The 25688-nt window shown below is 47.4% G+C and overlaps 11 protein-coding genes across 11 annotated transcripts; 4 read left to right on the forward strand and 7 right to left on the reverse strand.

The window, feature by feature from the left end:
* Window positions 1–455: 455 nt before the first annotated feature.
* F5B22DRAFT_635375 (peptidase family M1) lies at window positions 456–3272 on the reverse strand (the record flags this gene model as incomplete). Its single annotated transcript, XM_047977127.1, has 3 exons — window positions 456–1071; window positions 1169–3109; window positions 3169–3272. 3 exons carry the CDS (start codon window positions 3270–3272, stop codon window positions 456–458), a joined length of 2661 nt encoding a protein of 886 aa, XP_047832394.1.
* An 833-nt stretch (window positions 3273–4105) lies between these two features.
* F5B22DRAFT_600671 (anaphase-promoting complex, subunit 10-domain-containing protein) lies at window positions 4106–6430 on the forward strand. The gene is made up of 2 exons (XM_047974546.1): window positions 4106–5400; window positions 5456–6430. The coding sequence occupies exons 1-2, from the start codon at window positions 4481–4483 to the stop codon at window positions 6009–6011; spliced, it is 1476 nt and encodes a 491-aa protein (XP_047832395.1). The 5' UTR covers window positions 4106–4480; the 3' UTR covers window positions 6012–6430.
* On the forward strand, window positions 6431–8229 carry F5B22DRAFT_600673 (uncharacterized protein). Its single transcript, XM_047974547.1, has 2 exons — window positions 6431–6508; window positions 6586–8229. The coding sequence occupies exon 2, from the start codon at window positions 6641–6643 to the stop codon at window positions 7664–7666; it is 1026 nt and encodes a 341-aa protein (XP_047832396.1). The 5' UTR covers window positions 6431–6508; window positions 6586–6640; the 3' UTR covers window positions 7667–8229.
* Window positions 8230–8240: 11 nt separating this feature from the next.
* On the reverse strand, window positions 8241–10076 carry F5B22DRAFT_654189 (uncharacterized protein; the record flags this gene model as incomplete). Its single annotated transcript, XM_047979781.1, has 1 exon — window positions 8241–10076. One exon carries the CDS (start codon window positions 10074–10076, stop codon window positions 8685–8687), a length of 1392 nt encoding a protein of 463 aa, XP_047832397.1. The 3' UTR covers window positions 8241–8684.
* Window positions 10077–13046: 2970 nt separating this feature from the next.
* On the reverse strand, window positions 13047–13938 carry F5B22DRAFT_654191 (uncharacterized protein; the record flags this gene model as incomplete). The annotated part of the gene is made up of 3 exons (XM_047979782.1): window positions 13047–13665; window positions 13740–13792; window positions 13864–13938. 3 exons carry the CDS (start codon window positions 13936–13938, stop codon window positions 13047–13049), a joined length of 747 nt encoding a protein of 248 aa, XP_047832398.1.
* Window positions 13939–14957: 1019 nt separating this feature from the next.
* F5B22DRAFT_654193 (MFS transporter, MCP family, solute carrier family 16, member 6) lies at window positions 14958–16470 on the reverse strand (the record flags this gene model as incomplete). Its single annotated transcript, XM_047979783.1, has 4 exons — window positions 16230–16470; window positions 15304–16176; window positions 15162–15255; window positions 14958–15112 (listed from the first exon to the last, which is right to left on the reverse strand). Exons 1-4 carry the CDS (start codon window positions 16398–16400, stop codon window positions 14958–14960), a joined length of 1293 nt encoding a protein of 430 aa, XP_047832399.1. The 5' UTR covers window positions 16401–16470.
* A 452-nt stretch (window positions 16471–16922) lies between these two features.
* F5B22DRAFT_600677 (uncharacterized protein) lies at window positions 16923–17746 on the reverse strand. Its single transcript, XM_047974548.1, has 3 exons — window positions 17678–17746; window positions 17186–17626; window positions 16923–17134 (listed from the first exon to the last, which is right to left on the reverse strand). The coding sequence occupies exons 1-3, from the start codon at window positions 17714–17716 to the stop codon at window positions 17114–17116; spliced, it is 501 nt and encodes a 166-aa protein (XP_047832400.1). The 5' UTR covers window positions 17717–17746; the 3' UTR covers window positions 16923–17113.
* Window positions 17747–20807: 3061 nt separating this feature from the next.
* F5B22DRAFT_635378 (peptidase A4 family-domain-containing protein) lies at window positions 20808–21717 on the forward strand (the record flags this gene model as incomplete). Its single annotated transcript, XM_047977128.1, has 3 exons — window positions 20808–21188; window positions 21244–21420; window positions 21490–21717. 3 exons carry the CDS (start codon window positions 20808–20810, stop codon window positions 21715–21717), a joined length of 786 nt encoding a protein of 261 aa, XP_047832401.1.
* An 849-nt stretch (window positions 21718–22566) lies between these two features.
* On the reverse strand, window positions 22567–23325 carry F5B22DRAFT_645062 (uncharacterized protein; the record flags this gene model as incomplete). Its single annotated transcript, XM_047978523.1, has 1 exon — window positions 22567–23325. One exon carries the CDS (start codon window positions 23323–23325, stop codon window positions 22567–22569), a length of 759 nt encoding a protein of 252 aa, XP_047832402.1.
* An 84-nt stretch (window positions 23326–23409) lies between these two features.
* F5B22DRAFT_645063 (uncharacterized protein) lies at window positions 23410–24222 on the reverse strand (the record flags this gene model as incomplete). The annotated part of the gene is made up of 1 exon (XM_047978524.1): window positions 23410–24222. The coding sequence occupies one exon, from the start codon at window positions 24220–24222 to the stop codon at window positions 23410–23412; it is 813 nt and encodes a 270-aa protein (XP_047832403.1).
* A 27-nt stretch (window positions 24223–24249) lies between these two features.
* F5B22DRAFT_600689 (histidine phosphatase superfamily) lies at window positions 24250–25542 on the forward strand. Its single transcript, XM_047974549.1, has 3 exons — window positions 24250–24466; window positions 24550–24745; window positions 24792–25542. The coding sequence occupies exons 2-3, from the start codon at window positions 24670–24672 to the stop codon at window positions 25445–25447; spliced, it is 732 nt and encodes a 243-aa protein (XP_047832404.1). The 5' UTR covers window positions 24250–24466; window positions 24550–24669; the 3' UTR covers window positions 25448–25542.
* The last annotated feature ends 146 nt before the right edge of the window (window positions 25543–25688 follow it).

Below are 25688 nucleotides of genomic sequence, written 5' to 3' on the forward strand. Positions count from 1 at the left end.
GGTATTTCTATTGGGTATGTATGTGTTAGATCGGCAAGTTTGGAGTGATAATATGTTTTAATGCGTTTTTATCACATGTTGAAGAATCTCCTTAGTGTAGATGGAGATGCGAGGCTGTCTGGAGGTAAACAAGTAGAGCAACTGTATTGTGCAAATCAAGAAATATTGACCAAATTAACTATGTGGTAGTTTAAATGCAGAAGCTTGCTTGATTCCGTCAAAATTGAGGCTTTCACTATCCGCTGCTTTCTGCACATAAGTCTATATATGTCGGCAACCGTTCGCATGTCACAAGGAGCGGTAATCAAACCAAGACAACACGTTTGAAACCACTACGAGCACGTTTCTTGAAGTAGAGCTCAATAAAGCTCGACGATGTTACTGTTTAAGATATAGATAAATGACTGGCACTATATCCTTACATAGCGAGCCTGCCTCCTTGACATGATCTACCTCTAGTTAATGTATCCATTTGCCTTGAACCATTCTTTTAGAGTATCGGTGTCTCTCTGGTAATAGGCAGCTCGCCCGCGTACAGCATCTTTAACTTGCTCTAGGGTGCGGTCGAAGCTGCTAGTGTCCTTGCCCTCGAAGAATTGCTCGATCTCAGTAATGTATTTGTTATCAACAAACTTGTTGAGGGATATCTTAACAAAGCGGTCCAGGACTACTGGGTTTGCCATCTTAGTTGTGAGCTTCTCCCAGTTGTTCTGCATGTATTCCCATTGTATGGGGCGAGCAGACGAGTTGGCTGCCAAAGAGCTGCCAAGGGAATGCATGTCTCCAGACGGAACTGATTCTGATGCTGGCGCCGGAGGCGATAAGTCAAAGAGGAATGGCAATAGCTCGTTCTTGATGATCTCGGCGTCTCGAACTTGACCTAGAGAAGATAGGCAGACTTCCTTGCCATCAATGGAAGAGCCAGTGTACCACTCTTTCTTGAGTACTTTGACGGCCTCAGCAGGCTTGACTTTGATGGCGGTGCGGTAGACAACTGTCCTCAGATTCGGGTTGAAAGTAGTGCCCTGCGCAACCCAAGCATCAAATAGAGAAAGCGCCTTCTCGGTCACCCTAAATTGCAACGGTTAATTAGGCAATGAGGCGCTTACGGCCGCGGTCGGAGGCTAAAGAGATCCACGAGGAGTAGAGAAGTAAATATTCGACTTACCCTGGATGTCCATTGGCGGTGGCATGCAAGAGCAGCCTCTTTCGAAGCAATCCAGTTAGGTAATCCTCGTTTTCGGAGAATTCCCACCCAATCTTTTCCACCGCACTGTTCACCAGTTTCAAAGAGAAGTTCTCAAGACCTTGCTTGATCAGATCATCTTGACCAAAGATAGACTTGAGAGTGCTCAACGAATCAAGGACTTGACACCAAACCAGGTAGTTAGTCTCTCCGCTGAATCCTTGGACGAAAGATAGGAGGGCTGTAGGTGAGCCGTAGCCTGAGAAAGCTAAGTCGGCAGCAGAGCCGATAATGGAAATTTTATCCTCATCGCTCAGACGGTCAAGCTGAGTGCCAAGCTTAGCAAGACGGGCAGGTGGATAGTTGGTTCGGAAAAACCCAGTGGCATTGCTGTTCAGCTTGTAAAAGTCGTCGTCGACATCTCTTATAACAGTATCCCTTTCGGTCAACGCTAGGGTCTGCACACCTTGCTCTCCAACCTTACCTTGAAGACCAAGTGGAACCCACCATACAGTTTCGTCCTCTTCGGGTTTCACATCGCCGGTTGCTAGGAAGCGGTTTTGCTTGATGGATATCTGACCAGGCTCTTCGGCGACCGTTATTAAGGGATGACCAATCTTCTCGATCCAGTTGCCCATGAGTTCGGGAACATTAGCTCCCGAGGCCTCGGATAGGGCCTCCCATAGGTACTCAGTCTTAGCATTTCCGTAGGCATGCTTCCTCAAATAAGCACCAACGCCTTTAAGGAAGGTTTTCTCTCCTAGGTGATTCACCAACATGCGAAGGGTAGAACATCCTTTGAGATAACTAATATGGTCAAATATTTGGTTCACATCTAGGGCATCCTGAACTGGGACATGGACGGGATGAGAGGCACGCATGCCATCAAGTTTGAATGCCATCTCCATGCCTTCATTGACGAATTGGGCCCAAACTTGCCAGTCAGGATGGAACTCATTGACAGCATACCAACCAGCCCAGGTAGCGAAAGATTCGTTAAGCCAGAGCTCATCCCACCAGTCCATGGTGACAAGATTGCCGAACCACTGGTGAGCTAGCTCGTGAGCAACGACATACGCGACTCGGTTTCTGTATCTCGCATCGGATGTCTTCTCGTCGAAGAGCACGGCAGTGGTACGGTAAGTCACCAGTCCCCAGTTCTCCATAGCTCCGTGGGTGAATTCATGAACAGCCAGCAAGTCAGATTTGGGAAGGGGATAATCGATACCGAAGCTTTCCGAAAAGAGGTCAATGGTCTTAGGGGCATGTTCCAGCGCCCAGCGACCTTGTTCCTTCAATCCTCGAGTCGTGTACACTCGGACAGGGAGCTGCTTTCCATTGTAGCGACGCTCCGTGAAAGCCTCGACGTATTCGAAGTCTCCCACAGCCCACGCCAACAGATATGTGCTCATGACAGGGGTCGTTTCAAATGAGACAGTTTGGAAACCAGCGCAATTCTTGCTCACGTTTTTGACAGGCATGTTAGACAATGCTACTTGATCGTCGGGGATCTCAATCCGAAAATCAAAGGTCGCCTTAAGCCGAGGCTCATCAAAGCAAGGGAATGCTCTCCGAGCATCACACGCTTCAAACTGAGTAGAAAACATGTAGTGGAAAGAATCATCCTTAGGGACTGATGCGGCCGCGGGGACGACAGGCTTATACTTGCTCCTATAAAAACCGGCCATGTCATTGTTGATGGTACCTTTGAAGTTGATGGATAGAGCAGCATGTTGAGAGGCGGAGATTTCCTCAGCAAACTGAAGTGTGGCGCGCTGTTTCTTCTCGTCATAGCTAAAGGTTGATGTCTGGAAAGATTGGGAAGATTTGCCGGCATCAACAGTAACCTCAGCCTTCTGAAGGGTTAAATCAAGCGAGTTGAGGATAATCTCCTTAATGGGCTCAGCGATAGAGACATTTATTCTTGGTGGCGAGGATTAGGTTCTATTAGGACCGGGAAACAGTGGAGCGCGGGGACTCACAAGACGTGTCCTTGATAAGACCAGTCGTCGAATTTCATAGACGAGATGGAGAGGTCATAGTGGGAGGGCTTGACGGTGGCGGGGAGAATATCGCGGTCAGCCATGATGGACGAAGGGATGATGGCGGAACAGGAGGCTCTAGAGGTGGTAGAGAAGCGGCGCGATGGAGAGAGAGGAAGGGGAGGAAGAGCTGCCCCTCGATGTAGATGGTGAAATTGCGTAATAGGCCGATTGGTGGGGTGTTCTGATTGACCTGATTGACCTGATTGTCCTGATTGACGAGATGTTGTTCTGGCTGGCACGGCGCGGCCTGTTACAGATTCGGCAGGTGACAGGACACGGAGACCGGCAGTTTGGCTAAAGACACGGAGCTGCTGAGTCCTACGATAGATGATTGTTGGGTTTGGCCAATGTCTTGAACCGACGGCCAGCAATTGGCTTATTCGGGCCATGGCGGTTACTTTTTTGGTGTAATGTAGGTACCTACTGAAGAGGTACATGTAGCAATGCCTATGTACCTAGGGATGTACCATATGATACAGCCGCCCCACATTTGCTTGACAGATGCAAAGCTGTTTCGGCCGCTATGGCCCCTGTGACTTTTCAAGAGGGGGAGCTCCTAATTGGACTAGAAATACTAAAAGGGTCCTATCACGATGGGACGGATCTTGGAACAGAGGGCAGACGATGGCAAAAATTTGGTGATGCTGATGCTGCCAAGAAAACAAACAAACAGGCAGGGGCAGGATATCAGATCAGGTATCTGGTCAGTGTTCTTTGCTTCTACTGTTAGCTACATGGGTTTTATAGGCTAAGTAGGTGGCCTGTTCTGCTGCCTACGCAGTGATGGTGCAAAGAAGATGGACAGAATAGGTATATATAAAATAACATGATCAATGTAACCAACCTCTACTTGGGAAGGTAAGAGACTTTGGCAATTTTCGATAAGTGAGAGAATGCACTCCAATGTTACTTTGTTGGGCTTGTACACATAACTGGTATATGGCCTTGAAGAACATTAAATGCTTATACACGTGTATATGCTATTATCTGGTATGTGATGCAGGCGGCTGCTTGCTGCTGGGAGCACACTGTGGCACACTGTACACAGTAACAAGAACCCGGTATGCCACTAATCACAAAGAGGAAATCTATTTTGATCCGATATCATGGCCTGGTATGCCTAGCATGTGCATGGTAGAACAAGGATCGAGAAACAACTAGAGCCGTTGGGATAAGCCAATCACCCAATCAACCACTGACTAACGAGTGCATTCTTGCTGCCTGCTCATGCTGTGTGCTCTGATCGAATATGGACAACCGAGATGCAGAATATGCAGAATATGCCGAGGCATCAACCTCGAATCAAGCCGCCCGCCACCAGCAGGCAAGAGAGTACCGTCGCCGACTGCTGAGATCAAGCCGCACCATGACTGCGGCTCATGAGGCTCATGAGGATGGGGCCACAGAGTATGATGAACAGCGGCGTGATGCTCAATGGGCATTTCAGACACCCCAAGGTCAGTCTTCTACTTTACCAACTGCAAACCCATACCATACCCATCGCCCCTCACTGGACAAGGCGCATCCCCGTCACACCAGCACAATCACACCAGCCCTTACATGCCCAAGTTTCGCCTGGGCCTGTATTTTGTCAAACAAATCTTTGTGTCTACTTCTGTGTCTTTCTCCATTTCACAAAAAGAAGGGGAAAAGTAGATCAGCCATGCCTCCCTTTGAAGAATCATCAAGAGCACTTTTACCCCTCGGCGACTCTCGTTGGCGTGTTACTCGAGGTGGCCGCCCCCTCCCGTTTAATCAAACTTGGGCACCCATTCAACACCAAGAAGAAGAGGGTACTACCACACGCAATATGTCATTAAGTCCATTCTCTCAACTGTTTGCTGATATCCTTGCAGAGCGTATTGCCAGACAGGAGCTTCTTCCTCCCCCAACCCGAGGATTCACTGGCAGCGATGATGGTGACTTTGATGTGGATGCAGGCGCTGACGCCGACCCTCACGTGATGGAAGGTGGTGAAGGCAATGCCGAACATGATCATAGTGAAGTCGAAGATGTCGAGGATGCAGAGGAAGATGAGGAGCAGTCGTTCGACGCCAGCGCTGTCGGCTTGAAGGAGATCAGCAACCTCGCCAGCTTTATCGTCAGTAGCTACAAGCCCGGATGTGGTGTCAAGGAACTTCGTGATGACGATGTCAATCAATACTGGCAGTATGCTCATGCTTATGCTCTTCAACTCTAATCTCGTCACTAATCTTTGTTTTAGATCTGATGGGCCTCAACCTCATCGTCTCAACATTCACTTTATCAAACGAGTTGAAATTCGAGCATTACGTCTATACCTAGACTATGAGCTTGATGAGAGCTATACGCCTACCAAGATCCAGATTACAGCTGGCACTGGCCCCAATCTCACCATCCCATTCACTACCATGGAGCTGAATACGCCCAAAGGATGGATTGACGTACCGATTGCAGGAGCGGGAGGTGGTCCTGATGGCAACTCACTTTGCTGCTTTTTCGTAAGAGTGATCATCCTCGAAAATCACCAGAACGGCAAAGATACCCATATCCGAGGCATCAAAGTGTACGCTCTAGACGAGGGTGCTGATACGGTGGACAACAACCCTATCGATGACGTGGTGAACGAGCTCGAGGACCACCGCCTACGTATGAAGCGCATGAGTCTTGGTGATAGTGACGAAGACCTCATGCACCTCGACGGACAGGTGCGAAAGCGCAACGCCAACGCCAAGAAGCACACACCGGGTGACGGCGGACTAAGCATTCCCGACTTCATGAGGGAACCGGAGATTCGTTAGACAGGGGCAAAAATGAAGGACGCTTCACTAGAAGAACATATGATGACTTTATGGCAAGATTCACGATGACTACGGCGGCGTTTTGGGAGGTTGGGCTTTGATACCCCGAGTTGTTGACACATGGTGGAAATGGAAATACCACAGGCAGCTCAAGATACTACGAAAAAGCGGAATATTTTTGACATGACCCTAGAGGTCGGTCTAGAGTTCGTAGGAGTTGTTACACTCAGTAACTAATACACTCAATACGGACGGTCTACCTCCTACCGCTAAAAATCACGTTGCTCGGCGATCTCGATCGCTAGTTTCTTGAGGAAGTTTGTGTAAAACTAAGCTCCCATCTGACATTATCTCGGTGTTATCGGATTTAATGTATAGGTATGCTAGAGATTCATGGTGCCTCCACCAAATACCCTATGCCAAGCCGCCCGCCCACCTACGGTATTCAAGGTGTACAGCCTACCGAGGTAAGAATGACGTCCATTGACGTGGTAGGGGTATGTAATCCTCCCAAACAGCAGCCATGGTATTGGGAATACCATGACCCAGAAATGCGATCTTAACATATCAACAGTACTAGTTTTACCAGCATTTAAATCCAGAGTCGCAATGTGAATCTCAGTTCAGAAATGGCGCGACTACCCCCCAACATCCTCGCGCTCTTCGCCCAGGCGTTGAAGAGCTTCGAGTCCTCCGCTGCCACGTTCCGCGTGCTATGCTCCCTCCCAGCCGTGTCTGCCACCATGGCAGGCGAGGAGATTATCGCGGAGCCCCCGCGCCGACCGCCGAAGCATATCCTCGTGCTCGACTCCTCGTTCAATCCGCCCACACTTGCGCACCATCGCATGGCGATCTCCGCCCTATCCGACCCGCAATATAAGACAAAGGTGCCGCATGACACGGAGGTAGAAGAATCACATGGGATGTCCGAGACGAGCGCCGCATCGCGGGTCTTGCTTCTCCTAGCAATTCACAACGCGGACAAGGCGCCCAAGCCAGCGTCTTTCCCGCAGCGACTGGCCATGATGTACCTCTTCGCGCAAGATATCCTCGCAGAAACAACAAAGAAACAAGCCGTGGATGGAAATTCTCAGGCTTCGAATATAGGATGCGAAGCCGTAGACATAGCCGTCACCACGGAGCCCTACTTCCACGCTAAAGCGCAAGCCATCGCCATAAGCGACTTCTATCTCGGCGCAGAGAAACTAGACGAGCCAGAGTCTATCGTGAGCATGGACAACGCCGTTGATTCCGAGCAGGTATATCTCGCGGGGTACGATACCCTTATCCGGATCTTCAATCCGAAGTACTACCCCAATAACTCCATGAAGGGCTCTCTGGACCCGTTCTTCGCGCACGCTAAACTCCGAATCACGATGCGCACGGACGATAGCTGGGGCGATGCGGCGGCGCAGATCGCGTATCTGGATGAGTTGAGGAATGGGAAGCTTGAGGAAGTCGGCGGACGAGCGGGGTGGGTTGATAGGATTGAGATGGTGCAGGGACGGAAGAGCGATGAGGCTATTGTTAGTAGTACGAAAGTCCGTGATGCTGCGCGTGCGCAGGATTGGAACGCGCTTGAGGCGCTCGTTGGCGAGGAGATAGTTGCTTGGATTAGGGAGAATGGCTTGTATGATGATGACGACGATGTATGACATTCCGTGCAAATAATATTGAGCGCATGGCAAAAGGGCGGTAGATATATACAGTGTATTATTCATGGTGTCATAGATTCTGTTGTCACGCAGCATGAGCGCTAGAATGGTGTTGACCTTGGGTATGATGGCGACCCATCTTTCAAGAACGGTTTAACATGACCGGGCATTAAGACTGAGATGTTGATTGCAAGCATCGTACTGCAGACTGCCAGGCTCTTGCGTCAACGAGGAGTGTATACCTCAGAATGACTATCGTGAAGACATCAAGACTGTAATCGTGGCACTATTTCCGGCGTAGAAAACACTAAGGCGAGAGGTTCACGGCGTTTGCAGGAAGTCAAAGGTATTGGCGCAAGATTTACATCTTGTCATTTTTATCTATCTACCTATCTACGAAACTATCTAAAGATGGCCGAACTCGGACTGATCCTCTTTGATGGAACATGAAATGCGACGTTGATTCCCCATCCACAGATGAAGACGCCCTGCCTATGGTTAACAATCTGTACTGCATGCATTCGTTCCATTTCGTCAATCATCCTGACCAAATCCTTAAATGAGGATCATAAACATGTAGGTTATTCCTCCGGTCAATCTCCCATAACCATCGTAAATCTCACAAATCATGTTGTACGCCGACAACTAAACTCCTGACAGTCAATCTATTTCCTTTTTCCCTTTATTATACCACCCCCGAGACTGTGCGTGCATTGAACGAGTGACTTAACTAAAATCATTCGGTCGAGATAAGAAATAAATGCAGAAGAGCCTGCGTATGAACGTCACAGATGGCATTGATAGATCTGTGAAGGTAGATGTGCGTGGGTGTTCGAGTTTAACACCAAATATGTGGAAGAAATCAAGACCTGGCCTTTTTTATGATAGACTCAGATCCGAGCATAAGATGTGAGGCGAAACAGCCGAGAAACAACTAGGAGAAGAGCGTCATGTGTAGGGCATATCTTAAAGGCTCAACAGAACCAACGATGAAATGACACAGAATGAAGATACTCGTCTAGTTGCCATTGCCCGATGGGCGATTGCGACGGCCATTGTGCTTCTTGAAGATGTTGAGCTTGCCGAACCAGCTGCGCTTCTTGTTACGGCCATTGTAACTCGGTGGTCGTTCATTTGCGGCCGCGTTCGCACGAGATGCATCAACGAATGTCTGCATGCGATTGAATAGGTCGTTGCTGATGGCAGCCTCAACAGCCTCTTGAACAGCCTCTTGAACAGCCTCTTGAACAGCCTCTTGAACAGCCTCTTGAACAGCCTCTTGAACAGCCTCTTGAACAGCCTCTTGAACAGGACTATGAATCGCGTCGGGAAGGATATCTGCAACTGTTCTTGCAACCATCTGAGGAATTATGTTGACGATGGTCTGAAGAACGGTAATGCTGGCGGTCAGAGAGGTGACGTTGCCATTGGTAGAGTTGAGGAGAGTGCCCATGGCGTTGACATTGTTACCCATGGCATGAACATGATTTTCAATCGCGTTGACATGACCGGCGATGGCGTTGATTTGGATGTTGTGTCCATCGGTGATATTGTTCATGGCATTGATCTGCTGGTCAGCACGAGTGGCATTCTCGTTGAGGCGATTGGCTTGAGACTCGATACGGTCACCAAGAGCATGTTCAATAGCACCGAAGACATTCTCTAAGACGTTGTCCATATTAACCCCATCGACGCCGTGAGCACCACGAGCAACCTGACCTTGAACAGTGGCTCGAATTTCATTGACAACACGAGTAACAACAGCATCGACGTGGTTGTTATCGCTATCGACGGTGAGGTTGTTGAGGCGAAGAACCGAGTTCATAGCATGGCGCATGAGGTTGTACATGCCCGTCTCAGCACCAGTACTGTTAGCGAATCCGCTAAGGCGAGCGCGGACATTGGAATCAGCAGCAACCTGGCCGTGGGTAAGGTCACGGTCTTGGATTCGTCGTTGAATCTTGACATACAAAGCGGAGACATCGGGGCGGAATGCATCATCTCTGGGATCTGCGGCAGCCTCACGAGCGGCTTCAAGTCGAACGAGATCCTCATAGTCATCGATAATCGCCTTGAGATTGTATGCAGGCGTGATGGTGGCAGGGAAATTGCGTTCGCGACGAGCTTTGTTGAGCTTTTCGCCCATCATCGAGATTGTTTCGAACTTGAATGGCACACCATCGATGAGGACAATACCGGAATTCTCGGCAGAGGAGTTGACATGGTTGTTGGACAGAGGGTGATTAATCTGAGAGTTTCCCATGTTCGATTCATTCTGGGAGCCCTCAGAGCTTGCAAGCTCGTTCTCCACGTTCTCAGTGAACGTCATGGAGAGGGCAGAGTCAACGGTGTTGTCCTGAGTACGAGGGGCGTTCGCCTCCTTCTGTTGGGTAACAGGCATGGCAGACATCTAAGGAAAAAGCGGCGAGGTTAGCGGATGACAAGTTGATATAATGACATATACGAGAATAATATGATGGCTCCAACTTACAGTGAGTACTGCTTGTTGAGAAGTAGTCGTGACAATTTTGACAGTCGGGAATTTCCGAAAGTAATAGTGAGACCGAGATTAACTAATAACGATGTTAGACATTTCATCAGAACATGAAGTCAAAGCTGACAGACGATGGTGGATGCATATGTTTTGGCGAAAGAGGATTTGAAAATGACGAATGAAATAGGCATCGGGAGGGGAAGTGTAGGTTAGATGAGTCGGGAACGGGGGATAGCTGGGCACTTACTTCTCAGTGTATCGGACGATAAGATCTTTAGAGATCTGGGATTTGCTGTGGAGTTCGGGCGCTTGATCAATATCTGAAGTTGCTGGTTCAGTTAGCATTTGGCTGTAAGAAATCTCAGGATACAGAGTTGCAGATCTGAGAGGTTGTATGTGTAAAAAGATGGAAAGTAGTGAAGATGAGTTGTGGGAGCTGATGTGCACTGGGTGCTGCACGTGATTTGACGAGATGTAGATGTGTACCTACAATTAGGTACAGGTACAAGATGAAGGAATAAGAGGTGGTGGTGGTGTGATGACAGAATAGGGTATGTGAGTTTGGCATAAGGACTTTCATGATCCAATCCTCGCAGTCACAGGAAACGAGGGATGGCATACCGGTTCACGAGGATTATGATAGAGATGGTGATTGTAATTCGCAGAGTGATTTGAAAAGGTGGGTAGAGAGTTGAAGATGAGATGAGAAATGAGAGAATTAGGAACACGAAATTGAACGAGTTGTATGAAAATAGAAATTGGCAAGGCCATATGCATTCGACACATGAGTAAGTACATAGGTACGCTGGGTAAGGAAGATAGAGGTTGATATGATGATGAGGATGAGGAGGAGGAGTGTGTGGCAGAGAACCAATGAGAGGGCTGTAGAGAATTGGTGAGGTACATACCTTGGGTCTGAAGGACCAATATGGGGAAGAGGCTGAATAATTCTAACCTCTAATATCGAGATGAAGTTTTGGTAGATGTGGTTATCGCAGAGAGCTTTGGAAGGGAAGACTTTGAATTCGAGGTCTAACCTGGGGGAATCTTGCAGTCTTTATAGTTTTGGATTACGAGAGCGGAGGATACAGAACTCATATCCTTCTCACCATTGAGTTATTGTAGCAATGGTTACTGAATGCATGTGGCTCGAGCTTAGCAACCCCCCATACTCAATGGCATTTTGCAGATGAATGGCCCGACAGTGCCCCATGATCAGCTGTTCAAACTCCCAGGCCTATTGTTACTAGCCTTCTCCAGCCATCATCTGTTACGTTCTGCCCATTGTAACTCGATGTATCTAGGTATATCTCAATGGAGAGTCTGTAAACCATTCATACACCTGTAACAGGCTAGGCCAATAGTAGCTGATGAGTTTGATACTAGAGGGCTAGATGTACACATTTGTACAAACCCACCCATTGGAGCACTACAATGTTGATTACCTAGAGCAGGCAAGTACCCCAAGACTTGAATGGCAGCCCCGGATTAGCGCGACCTCTCTATTGAGCTCTCTATTGAGATCCTTCCCAGCGTCCTGGAGATCTACTACCATCACATGTTACTCAGTTTGTTTTACCAACATCTTCAATGCGATTTGCCATCCCCAACAACCCGATCCGCGGCATGTCGTTGAGGCTTGGGGTTTCGATCTCCACCGAGGGGCGTATTGAGAACTTTCACGACGGCCAATCAATGGCGCACCCATTGATGGAAGTGGAATGCGGGGAGATCGAGCCGCTTTTAGCGTTGCAACCCCCGGATCGGCACGAGCCGAGATGAAAGACAGGGGAGAGCTTGTTTCACGATCGCAATTGTGTAAGCTGCATTAGCATGAAACAAAACTGAAGAGGCAAACCAGTAATCGAAAGTACTCAATGAAAATAAATTCGAGAGGATGCACATGATTGTAGTCGTGAGGATCAGCTTCGCCGAACCTGTGTTAGCTTTTACGTGGGTTCTATGCATGTGCATGTGCATGTGCAACTGGGCTAATTGTGTACTTGGGGCGCTGCACCATCGCGTAAGGGAAACAGCTCAATGCATGTGGATTGACTGTTAGTCATGATATTTTGAGCAGGCCAAAGTAAATTTTTGACGTGGTTCAGGTTAGCTATTTCGGCGGTCCTGCTCCTATGTAGGTCTGTCATGGCTCGAAGCACACTTAAGAAGAAATTCGTCGGACAGGCGCCACTATGTAATGGTCCACGATGTATCTTTTTCATGAACACGCATCTCATGCCTACTATGATGCACTCCCAGCCCACTCTGTCAAGAGATTTCTGCGAGCCGATCCTTGCCTGCTCCGACATTCGATATACTGCTGACGGTAATGAGGAACGCAAAGAGAGCTAGCTGCCTTACTGGAATAATAGGATCTTTTGAAATCGAGCGACGTAATAATGTACGGGGATTAGGCTGTCATGAAAGATAGGTGTGTTGGTGGCGTGTCGGAAATGGCACCGGCCGTGAGCGTTAGTCCATTAAAACTTAAGTCACTCACGACGGCTAAAAATGCAGTCACATTACAGACAGCGAAGGAGTACCTATGCAATAAATCACGACTTCATTTAGATGACCATCATTCAAGACTGTATCATAACCTAGACACATAGTGTCGGCATCGAAGATCGAGACATTGTGTCTCCAAGTCCATATGAGAAGCGATGCGTCATCGTATCATAACTTATCCCTCACCCTCCAAACCATTGTATGCAGAAAAACACCCTTGACCTTTAGCCTTAAACCTTGCGGTGACACCATACCTAAGCCCATTCGTTAGTAGATGCATTGATTGAAGATTTGTGAGGCGATAAGCGTACCCTGGGTGACAGAAATAGTATGATCTTTCCATCATAAGTGAAGTACGATGAGCGGCGGGAGGTGCTACAGGTAGCCATGACTCTCATGGGGAAACATCCATGTGGTAGGCGTGTATCCATAAGAGAAGGAATCAGATGATCTCATCGTCTCCATTGGTGGCGTTGGTGACTGCGAGGATGGAGCGGCGAGATGCTGAAGGAAACCTATGTTAGCTGCGCTCTCGACGGAATGTATAGCAGGAGTTGCCGACATGCGCGAGTACGTGTGGGAGTGACGATCATCGCTGAGATAGGTTGGTGGGATTGGTGTTAATTGCTTCTCCGTTGCTGACACGAAAAGGACCTCGTCATCGTCGTCGGTTTGGATGTTCGTGGAAGGTGAAGTGGATTCAGAATGGGATGGTACATGATACAGAGGTGTAGCGCTCGATAGGTGGTTATTTGGACATTCGGTTTTCACGATTGCATCTTCATGTTTGAATTCACCTTTGATAACCTCCTCTTTGATAGGCTCTTCAACGTCGGTTTCGTCCTCGTCGACCTCTTGAAGCTTGCGCTTCTTGGTGGCACGAGACTTGGCCTTCTTTGGAGTCTCAGGGTCCTTATCCTCCTTTTTGACACCGTTGGCGGCGCTGTTGGGGGCGATGCCGTGGGCCTTCATGAGGCGCTCATATCGTTTTGCACTATATGGGGATGGGAAGTTAGACTTAGATCATTCAGACAACGAGCAGATGGGAGAAGGGGAAAATGAGCTTACGCAGCACCCTTGCTGATGATGTCGCATTCCTTGCGGACTTCCTCAAAGTCGACCTTCGAAAATTAGCATATTAGTCAATCAAGGCTTTTGATGGACGGAAAGGATATGATGGATTTATGCTTACCTTGCCCGCACTAGAGTGGCGGATGCAAGAGATGAGGAAGCGGAATTGAGAGTCGGTATCGGTACCAGCAGGCATGTTGACGACGAGGGTGGTGCAAGACGACTGTTGGGTTTGATACTGGATTTGATGGAGCAGAGGAAAGATTTGTGTTTAGATGGGTTCTGAATGAGAGCGAAGTGAGAGAGGCAAGTTGTGGGTGAGATGGAGAAATCAGAAATTGTTGATATTCGTGGTCCGGGTAGCAATCTGGGTTGGGACACAGAAACAGGCAGGAACGTTATCTAGTCCTGGTAACCGGTAACCGAAGAGAGTAATGCTGATTGGCACGCGTAGTAAACAACGTGGTTGCCCAGGTTTGGGGGTTGGGGTAGTATTGTTGCTGTGATACTCAGGTTTAAGTTGTTTACTTTGGAAGTCCGACTGGGTTACATAATTCCCGATCTCAAGTTGTTTTGTAAGACTTTGAGCTTCTCGCGCGACTACCAGTTTAACGAGTATGATTAATGCCTCGTAGATGACAGTATGTCCGCAGCTTGAGGCACATGAATATGTAATTCTGGGACAGAACTTGTCCAGCTATGGACTTGCAATTTAAAGTATCTGGTATCAAGGAGTACTTTCTGCCCCATCTATTGTCTTTGAAAGTGTTCAAAGCAAATCAGAGTTTCCCAGTCTTTGATACAACATACTATCCCATCATCACAAAGACATACCATTATTATCCTCCAGGCAGTCTCTTAGCGCAGCTGTGCTTACCAACATGCATCACTCATAACTAACTGAGCGTCCGAAACTTACAGGCTACTAAGTAGACACCTTTATTTTGGTATTTTGCGCTTTCTAGGACACCATTTGGGGATACTTCCATATTCACTATGTCATGAACAAGATACGACGTATACATTGAGACTCTCATTGTTGCGCGAAGTCTAGAAGGTCAGGAGCGAGGGCGTTCAGACTCGTTCCTGCTGTCCACACTCAGTTTCCTTGCCTTTGATCCCTATATCCTGAATGACTGAAAGCTTACAACGTTTTTTGAGACTGTAGCCGGTAGTCTGGTTTGTAACTGGAACATATTGGTATGACCAGCAGAGCTATTCTGAGCTATTCCCTGCTCTGCGTGATCTCCAAAGCTCGAACAAGAGCAGACTTGCCAGGATATAAGAGGATCCGGCAAATACCTGGGCGTAAATATAGGACCGTAGCCCCAAATCTTGACATCTAAGTTCAAGTGCGATGACCTCGGCAACTTTGAAATATGTTACTATAGCACTAATCTAGAGATAAAAGCAACTTACAAGAACATGGCAGTACTACAGAAAACCATACAGTATTTAGGAATGAAGGAAGCTGTTTCAAGCCAACAATATCCGCCGCGAGTGGTGCAATAGCCTTTGTGTCTATTAGCCAGGATCAGAAGCACGTATTCAGAGAACCTACCACCCAGAAGATGCCCAGTATGGATCCGCTTATCAAAGAGAATGCAATCAGCACGTAGTAGTTGGTACTCGGTAGCCAAAGGCTAAATACAAGTACACCGCAGCTGAAGGTAGCAATCGCAGCCACTTCAACCCGGCCACATCGGTCGCTCAATAAACCTATGAACGGTCGTCCTATTGCAGTACCAAGATTGAGAATTGCGACTACCCTTGCTGAGTCTTCGTGCGATCTACCAATGGCCAACGCATAATCGGACAATGAAAACGACAAGGTGATATAGCCAAACATGAGAATGAAAGACCATCCTAACAACAACTTCACTTGGTAGGAGACGAGAAGGCGGAAGTTGAAGATATCTAGGTCTGGTTTGATAACCTCATTCCGGGATCGCATCAGCAGCGTTGCGATCACGTTGACGACAAAAACTATCACAGCGGTTATTCGCAGTGACCACGCTAGACCGACAGTATCTAGCAATCCTTGAGTTGAAAAGGAGATGATGAGGCCACCTATTCCCGATCCGGATGCGCAAATTCCATTCGCCAAACTGCGCTTCTTAGAGAACCATTGAGGGATAACTGAAGTGGCTGGGATGTATACAAGGCCGACCCCGACGCCCACACATACCCCCTGCGATAAGTATAGATGCCATACTTCGGTAGCATATGATGCCGAAATGAATCCTGCCGCGAGAAAGAGAATACCGAAGAACATAGGCGTTCTCACACCATATATCCGTACGAGTGGTGTCGCTAGAGGAGCAACTAGAAGCGCAAAGGCAAAATTGAAGCCTCCGATAAATGCATAATCGAGTGGTCTAGCTTCAGGAAATAGATCGTGCGAGAGGTAATGGGCGAGATATACGCCGTAGCTCTGTATCTTATATCAGCAGTTACGATGTAGATCGTGGGTATATATGAGCTCACTGCCACCACGCCCCAAGTAAAGCCGTTGATCAAGAATTGCGCTAATACACAAAACCAGCCGTATCCTCCATCAGGTGGTGGTAAAGGAACACCCTCTTCTCGTGCTTCCTCTTGAAGCGTAGACGAATCTGTCGAACAGTGTAACTGGGAGGCAGTCGTCTTTTGGGTCATCTTGTCAGTGCTGTGATTGAGATGAAGAGAAAGACAAACGTAAAAAAAAACATGCAGAAGTGAGGGTGCATTGAAATATGTAACTCGTAGGAAGGTATGAAAGACCAGCAGATTAAGTATTCAAATCTCTAGAACTACGCTCATATCGTTCTCTCGAAGAAGCATGTTTAGAAGCGTAAACTTGACCACCGTAGATCATCGCTGACCAATGAACATCTCGCGGTGACAGTATTGCCCACAATAAGGCGACCTATATGTCCCAATTCGGAAAATCACAGCTATCATTGTCCAGTAAAATGCATTCAGTGAGTCACCAGGTAAAATAGGTCGATGCGAATGCAAGCCCGTCACACGTGTATAAGCTGAATTTATTTACCGTGTCAAAGCCTTTCTAGTCTCATCGTGTAGCCATGGAACTGTGTCAGTAATGATTTTGGAACATTTTGGGGTTGCAGCACCGTTGCACACTTATACTTGCCACTGCATCTAGAGGCTCATCTTAGGTGTCTTCGCCACGTCTCGGCTTAAAATAATGAATGAAGCATATTCACAGAAATAAAACTAGAATTCAATCGTAGTGAGAGTACAATATAAGTCTCAATCACATGTAGTCTGTTTGTTCTTTTTTTTTTTTTCATCTAAATTGGTGAAACCCCTATCATGTTGCAGACCGATGCCTAAGTTCGTGAAAGCTCTTGGTGAATGCTGATAAGCTAAGAATGCTGGTCTCCATCCTGCATCTATCAGCTGCAATTGCGAAAGTAAAGCTTAGAGAGAACACATACAAACACATCGCTAACGAAAGCATCTTTGATGTTGCAAAGATCCGTCAGCCACTCGTCGATATTCAATCCCTGATATGCGTCGGCCTGTGCATCCGAAGGCACTTCAGCTTGAGGTAACTCTTCGGCTCCAGATTGCTGTTTGCCAGAATGATTGTCAACGGTCTGTATCGGACACATCGGAGAATGAGCTGGCTGGGCCTTACTCTCCTGAGCTAGGAGAGTAACCATCGCCGCCTCTATAGCCACATCATCCAACCCTTGCCTGTGCAACAAACGGCGGAGAAGTTTATTCTCATCTTGGATCTTCTGAGACTCTCTTTGCATCTCAATGGTAGCTTGCACGCCTAACCTAACACATTCATTCCAGCGCTGCTCGAGGTCCTGTACATATGCCTGTTTTCTGGCTCGAGAATTGCGTTGATTGCGGCGCAAACGTGCGCGCTAGAAAGTCAGCATCTACTCTGCACTATCACGCTATTCGCGATAACTGACCTCATCCTCAATGCTGATGGGTAATTTTCCGCTCTTCATAATGATCTTAGTTCATCTGTACTAGGTATTGCGATAGAGTCCGTGTTTCGCAGGTAACCAGATTCGTCTCAGTGCAACCTACAAGTGCGGGGTTCAGCCAGTTGACTAATCACAACTCAAGGCCCAAACTAGCCTTTCTTAACAATGACTCGTAAATTGTCTTTCGTTGCTCATTAAACCCTAAAAGTAAAACCAGTCTACAAGGCTAATTACGCTGTGAGGTATCTCTTTCTTATCGTCAACTAGAAATTCAAGACTTAATCTCGAAATCCTCTTATCGAATGAGCTTGCAGATATTAGCACTTGGCTCGCACTGTCTTGCTGTTTCGATCACAGGAGTCTTGTACGGTAGTATCATAGAGTTAAGGACACAAGGTAAGAGTAGGTAATGCAGACTGTTGTAGGTCACCACGTCTGCGATTGACGACCATGTCAAGCTATAGCCCATACACAGTGCCAAACGTTACGAATGTAAGTATTTTGACAAGTCAAAGGACTAGGCATGCGATCAGCGACCGTGTAATTATATCGTAATCCAGGCATGCTATTTCACTGACCAAGCTCCCCTTTATCGGTGTAATCAAGACTTGTTTGACTGCGATTGACTTTCTCGTTCATCGTCCTGGTACTACTATCTCCCATCTGCCAGATGCCAAGAGAGCCAAGATTTGAGTTCCAGAATGGCGGGATGGATAGGGCTGAACGCGATAGAGCTACGACCTCGCCAAGTTCCTTGGCTATAAACTAGGTGCTGTAAGGAAGGTCGTATGCCCTCAATGAAGCTTTTAGGTTGCAGCTGTGCTGTGTAGGGTAATTTACTGCTCGTCAAAATTAGACACATCCACAATCTCCCAGGGTCATGGAGATTGGAAGAATGGGTGTATCAAGGCCTCGTCTAATTTTCCAATAGTTAGCCTCCTAGAGTGACATTTGAGGCGAACATGCTAAGCTTTCCGGTCAAAGTATGACAAGGAATCAATGGAGAATTGTTCTGAATATGAGGGCTTATAGGAGTGCCTTGCTTGAGACATACTTGAAATAAATATAATGATTCAATAGGTTCCAATCTCAACGATTGATAGACATTTGTATACTTACTGAAAGAATACGGGGCCGAGGCATGGTGCAGCTCAGATGACACTACGTCAACGCCATGCAATTTTGGAGTCAACTACCTAGGTAGCCTCTCTGATGGCAGTGGACGTGGGCGCCATTTTTTTTTTGGCGGAAGGACAACAACAATTGTAACAACATCTGGTATAATGATCTTGTAAAGCATATTATCCCCAAAGCTGTCCCGATGAGATAATCTCTCATCCCCAGATTGTAGGACTTATATCAAGCCAAACCTGCATCATGTAGTGCCATATCGCTGATGAGGGACTTAAGCGTGATGACTGCCAAGTCTAACACCGTGGGGTATGGCGCATTCATCAGCACGCCAAGGAAGCCGAGACGGCACTTGATGCGTAGCGAGTGCCCACGTTCCGGTAACCAGCGGCATGGCTAAGTGCTTGGTACTGCGCTGTAACATCTCAGCATCCTTTCTTTTCTATCCCGCATGAATGCTAGAAGAATATAATGAAAATGCTTATCAATTGCGACTTTCCTCGGCTTAGACAAGTCATGTTTTGATTCAAGTATTTCATCCTCTGAGTCCCACAGACAACGCTGATAAGCTCCCACGCTCATCTAACAGCAAAGCGATTTGTTCGGCGAGCGGTCGTCAAATAGATGAACACTTCCGAACATACATCATTATGTCGCCACTCGTCGTGAGATATTTCAACTCTTCTTCTTGTCCAATACGATGCTAAGCTGAAATCAGGGGTTACGTGTATATCCAGCTAGATAAGGAAGGTCGTAGAAAGAGAGCCGGGGTAAACTTGATTATGGGGTTGTATTATCGTTATGAGCCCGGATTTGTCCACTTGCATCTCACAGCGAAATTCTACCAGCAGGCTTGTAGGTATTACGCTAGAAGATTGGGACACTGGTACTGTCTATTATTCAGTATCTAGCAAGAGCATATAATCTATTGTCAATGAACAGGGCATCATGAGCTCGTGAGCACAACTGCCCTGCAGCTTCCCCTGTATCTCTCTGGCTTTAATCCCCCTAAATCCGACGCTGCCAATCTTGCGATACTTCTAGATCTTTCTTCTTCTCACAATCAGAGTGCAAGTTGACCGTCTAAGCAGAAACCTAGGAATTGGGTGAATATGTCGTAGTCTTTGGTATGTATTATGAAAGAAGGCCGTCCATTTTAGAAGGATGTTCCGAGACAGCTCCCGCGCTTACTGAAGATAATGATGATCTTACGCTGCCGATCATCTCTTTGGGAAAGATAGGTGAGGGCCGTCCTGCAACCCAGACCACAGGATCATACCACAAGATCATTAAGCATTGTCTCTTGCGACGCCACATTAGGAACAAACCCCGATCTCTTTGAATCCTTGTGCCGATTCTGACATGTGATTAGATAGCTGATAAGGGGCATGCACTTCACAGATATCAGAATGCTAGGTGCTATTGGAACTTGAGCAACCTCGGACACGTTCATAGCCTCAACTGGACTGATTATCCTTCTTTACATGGTGACTATAGTTAGGAACTACTCTACTTTAAGTTGTATGCTTTCTAGGCATGGCACTACAATCTTAACACTTCCGTGTTTTATCTCAAGATCTGAAGTCCTGCATACGCCGCAAGGCCTAGGAGATACTAGACAATCCGGCCGTAAGGCTCGGGATTGACACTTGCCTATTTGATAAAGCCCTCAAAGCTAGAGGGCATGATAACATTTCCCACCACACAAGCGTAGCAACCTTTAGCAATGTGACCAGAATCGCTGTTAGACGTAAGACACATTGCACATGCCTAATTTGGTTGCCACACCATATTCATTATCATCAGGGGAGAAACAATTATGAGGAGCTTCAATACTATAAAGCTTTCCTTAGATCCCCCGTTTCTGTCGAGATCCTTGGTGTTCGGCAGCCTTAACGGTCAGTACCGAAGTCTCATATCTACTCCATAGTCTAGTATTCTAATAATTGGCGCATTATTTGATACCCTCATATTGTCCATAATGAAGTTCTTCACCACACTCTCTCTGCTGGCCAGCATGGCCCTGGCCTCTCCTTTGATGGAGAGAGCCAAGCTAGAGCTCCAGGCTAGAAATGCTGCTCGTCGGACTGACCGGTTCAGGGCCTTCGAGGATGGTAACTTTGGAAACATCACTGCCCAAACTGTTCAGTCGAGCAATTGGGGTGGTGCTGCCATCGTGACCTCGGGTGTGACCGCGGTCAGCGGTACCTTCACGGTTCCCAAACCATCTCCCCCATCGGGTGGTAGCTCGAGTAGGGAGTATTGCGGCGCTGCGTGGGTTGGCATTGATGGATATTCCAACTCTGCTTTGATTCAGACTGGTGTTCTATGGTGTGTCCAGGGTAGCTCATACGAGTATGAGGTATGGAAGCTACCATATTCTCTGATTCCTCTCATTAATAACATGAGTCCTTTAGGCTTGGTATGAATACCTGCCGGCTGCTTTGATTGAGTACTCCGGATTCTCTGTCACGGCCGGCAACTCTGTGACTGTCACTGTCACAAAGACTAGTGCCACAGGCGGCACGACTACAATCTCTTCTGGCGGCCGGAGTGCCTCGCACACATTCTCTGGCCAGAGCACCCGGCTACAAGTGAGTAGTCCTCGTCGCCCCCACTCATTTGTGATACTGTATGAATAAGAAGCTGACCCAGAATCTCAGGGTGCTTCAGCCGAGTGGATCGTTGAAGATTTCCTCTCCGGAAACTCCCTCGTCCCCTTTGCTAACTTTGGAACCGTCACATTCACTGGTGCTACTGCTGTCATCAACGGCGCAACTGTTTCAGCTAGTTCGGACTCTCCTGTTACCATCGACTTAGTGAGCAGTTCTGGGTCGGTACTCACCAACACCGGTATTTCTGGCACCTCTGTCACGGTCTCATATGTATGAAGTGATGAGATTGGTCGATCAGTTGGGATCGAGTTGAAGAGGTTGTAACACACAATTCTTGGGTATAATGATAGTTATACATCGTTGTGATAGCCTCGCGTCTGACATTATAGCTTAGTATCATTGGATAGGCTAGGCGGATCTTGAATACGAAGCCCTAACCTCCAAATAATCAATTCCAAACATTGTGCCTTCAGCGATTGAGAGTAAGATTCCTCGTCACTAACATAATCAAATGCTAGGCTATAGTCAGTAAGAGAGATGTCCTTCCTCTGCCTTAAAATTTGCCCATAATAAAGATCGCCATCAGAGGTAATATGATAGAACATGACGTATTTCAACTCGCGTGTCTCGGAGCCCAGGGCTTTCATTAATTCCAGCTCTTGGAGAGATGTTAAGGTAGGGCGTTATATCTTGGAATCATTCATCGTCATTTTGTAGGGTTAGAAACGAAGCACTGATGATGCAGCAGTGTATTATAAAAGAGAGAAGAGGGGAAGCAGAAGGCAGATTGTTATCCGCCAGTTATATGTTGCAAGAATGAAGCGCCCTAGTTAGCTGTGCTGCAGCTATTAAGAAACCAACATATAAAAGTCGAGTATTGATATGTCGTTCGTATGCAAGGTACTAGAAAAACAGTTAAGTGTGTCCAACTCGCTCATCACTGCTAAGCGCCAGACTTCTCGGCTGGTGCACAATGATCCACCACAGAGCAGAATCATACACTAAGATCTTGAGGCAATGGAAGCTAAAACTAACAGCAGCCCTCCCTAAACATGAAACCCAGTCATGTGAAAGGTCATTAGACCTGTTATACTGGGAAGCCAAACTGCATGGTTGAGGTATGAACTATTTCGCCTCGACGATACGGACAATGCCAGTATCGTCGGATCTCACAAGCCGTACGAGACGATCATCATTGCCGAGATAGTTAGAGACGTGATGGTCGTTTTTCTGATTGGCGTGATACAAAACAGCGGAGCTTGTAACTGAAGCGACCTGCGAGATGGCGTGCCAGAAGCTACCTACTACCGAGTAGCGAACAAACAAAATGTATAAAACTGTGAGAACGAGAATGCATATTGTGTTGATTGTAACAATTATGGCAACAGCGACAAGACCGACACGGCGAATTGGAATGATATTGAGTTGAGTGCGAAGCACTTCGGCTGTCATTGGGATCGAGAGAAATTCAAGCAGTTGGTCGTGGATACTCTGAATGAAAACGCTGTAGATAGCTTGTAGAGCAACAGAAGCTCGCCCGGTACTGGCAATGGAGTCCGCAAATATTCTTTTGAATTCTCTTGAGCTCGCGTGAAAGTCTCCCTCACATATTTCGCAACCCGCAAAGGATTGGTTGGCAATCGTTGCCAATCCACTCCAGTCAAGAATACTTGCAGCATATTGGAAGTCGGGTACTGTGTCGAGGCTACTGGCATTGAAAACGTGTTCATCGCTATCGGATATCTCTTTTATGGTTAAAATACCTCTGTCGTTCAAATCTCGGATCGTTGGATTTGCTCCTAAGAAGCGACGGAGATCATTGGTATCTGTAGCATCGGCATCGTGCCCAATAATTGGCTCCTTGAGATTCCTATTTGTGCTCATTGTCACATTCGAGAGCATAACGTTTGAAACCAGATAACAGAGCGTGGCATTTACCACATTGTTGGACCCGAGGTTGTAGGAAGCCTATTCTTCCTCAATAGCGAGTAATGGTAGGGTAAGCGAGCTTGAATTCGATAACTCCCATTGCTCACTGTGCATGTTTGAACTGAATACGAGAAATACACTAGCGGTTGTTATCCAATCTCGCATACCAACCTTCCACGAAGAGGTCCAAACGGACACGTCGGTTTCTTGCGGCGTGCAATATGAACTGGCCAAGCTTTGCTTTTTCCCAAGCGTTGGAAGGGCATAGTTAAAAGGAATCTCGGCTAGGCATTGACCTCCATAGCATGGGATACTGGTTGCCAGATCAGCTCTACTCAAGGTGCTGGAAATTTGCCCTCGGCCTATCATGTACCCGTGTATGTTACCGGTGGCTTCCTCGAGCTCAGTCGAGATCTCGGCGACAATTGTCGGCGGCATGCAGGCGACTCTAGAGCTATATACTAACGCGGGACCTTTGTAGTTTCGGGTAGCTGTTCGATTTGCAGCCTCCGTATACGGCAGCATTGCATGCCTCTTGCTCTCAGTATCACTCACTCCATTTGAGTCCGGCTCAGCAGTATATTCGGAATACAACTCTCCAAACAGCGAGAAGTCGTGCGGTGGACGGGTCCATCCACCTAAAGAATCGTCTTGGTCTTTTGGCATTGTCAGGTTCCTTTGAGAATAACTCGGAAATCCTACTAGTGACCCTTCCTTCAGATCAGAAAGTAGAATTGTAGAGGAGAATTGAACCGCAATACTGATAACTCGGTACGAAGGCGTCTGCTGACTCATCGTGGCGGTGCGGCGGTCTCGCCCCTCCTTGTAGCCGCCGGGCCTCCGTTTTGCCATCGGCGCGTCGATCCCACTTAGGTACCGTATTGAGAGAAATGGAATGGCCGAACCCATTCGGGATACGTTGTTCCTCCTACCCCAAACGATGCCGCTTCTACTTAGGCTACCCCCTTCTTTCTACCCCTTCCCGGGATACCCTGGGCCTATTAGCTAATCCTTTAATAAATAATTGTTTTATATCTATACAACTAGGCTTGGTATAAGCTACTGCAGTTATTCTAGCCACAGTAGCTGACTTATTGTAAGTATAGGACACTATATACAGGTGCTCATAATCCAACATCACATACTCAACAATAGCTACTGCATTAACTACTGCACTAGTCACATAACACCAACACCAACTATACAATTGCCGTCTGGCCCGCCTAGCTAAGCGCTGCAGGCTATCTCCCCGTTTTCATCTTGCTCCTAAACCTCAACCAAAGTCGGCTTTCTGCTGAAATGGATCCCACTTGCGAATCTCAGGACGCGCCGTCTTACGAAAGCACCTTTACCGCAACTGAATGCTCGAGAATGGGTAAGGATACCTCATGTCAATGCTTACAATCGCTCATGATCAATAGAACCTACTACCAGTCCCCTTATCCATATCATCCGCCACGGACAAGCCCTCCATAACGTTGATCGCAGCTACCCCTATCGCGACCCACCCTTAACGGATGCAGGCCATGAGGCTACCCAGCAGATCAAGATCCCGGCCGTCCCAGACCTCATCGTCATCTCGCCCATGACACGTACCATCCAGACCGCTATGAATGCCTTCCCGTCGATTGCCTCAGCGCCTAACGAGACGAAGGTACAGATCTGGCCCGACCTGCGCGAAGCTCACGACGCGATTTGCAACAAAGGTATCTCTCGGGCTGAGATTTCGACAAAGTTTCCAGATCTGAACTTCTCGGAATGTCCTGAAGAATGGGATCATCCACCGCATACCATTGAGGGTGCAACAATACGCGCTGAGACAGTTCGACGCCGCTTAAAAGAGCTCTCCAAAGAATACAACAATATTGTCCTCATCACACATAGGGGGTTTATTGCATTCCTTGTCAAGGGAGATCGATATGACGTCTGTGAATCGCGCTCGTATCAATTTGGGATAGATGAGGAAGCTGAAGTGGATGCCTTGAGATTTGGAGTCAACAGGGATACAATGTTGCGACAGGATTTTGGCCCGACGGTTCTTGTGCCATATACACCCCAAGTTCGGATACCACACTAAACTAAGTTTGCGTCACACTTCTAGATGGAAGATGTAGTCTTTAAACGTTTATTAAGTAGTCTAGGTTTAATTAACGAAGAAGACCTAGTAACTAACAAGTATCTCTCTTCATGACGACGTAGAGGGTGATAGTCACCTGTAACTCCCGGTGAATTGAATGCAGTAGGTTGTTGTCAAGGTAGATATAGAAGGTCAGGTACAATATGTGAAGCTCAATGAATCTATCTCCATACACGCAGCC

This window comes from Xylaria bambusicola, assembly GCF_022495145.1.
Source record: "Xylaria bambusicola strain CBS 139988 unplaced genomic scaffold F5B22scaffold_13, whole genome shotgun sequence".
In the NCBI taxonomy this organism is placed as follows: domain Eukaryota; kingdom Fungi; phylum Ascomycota; class Sordariomycetes; order Xylariales; family Xylariaceae; genus Xylaria; species Xylaria bambusicola.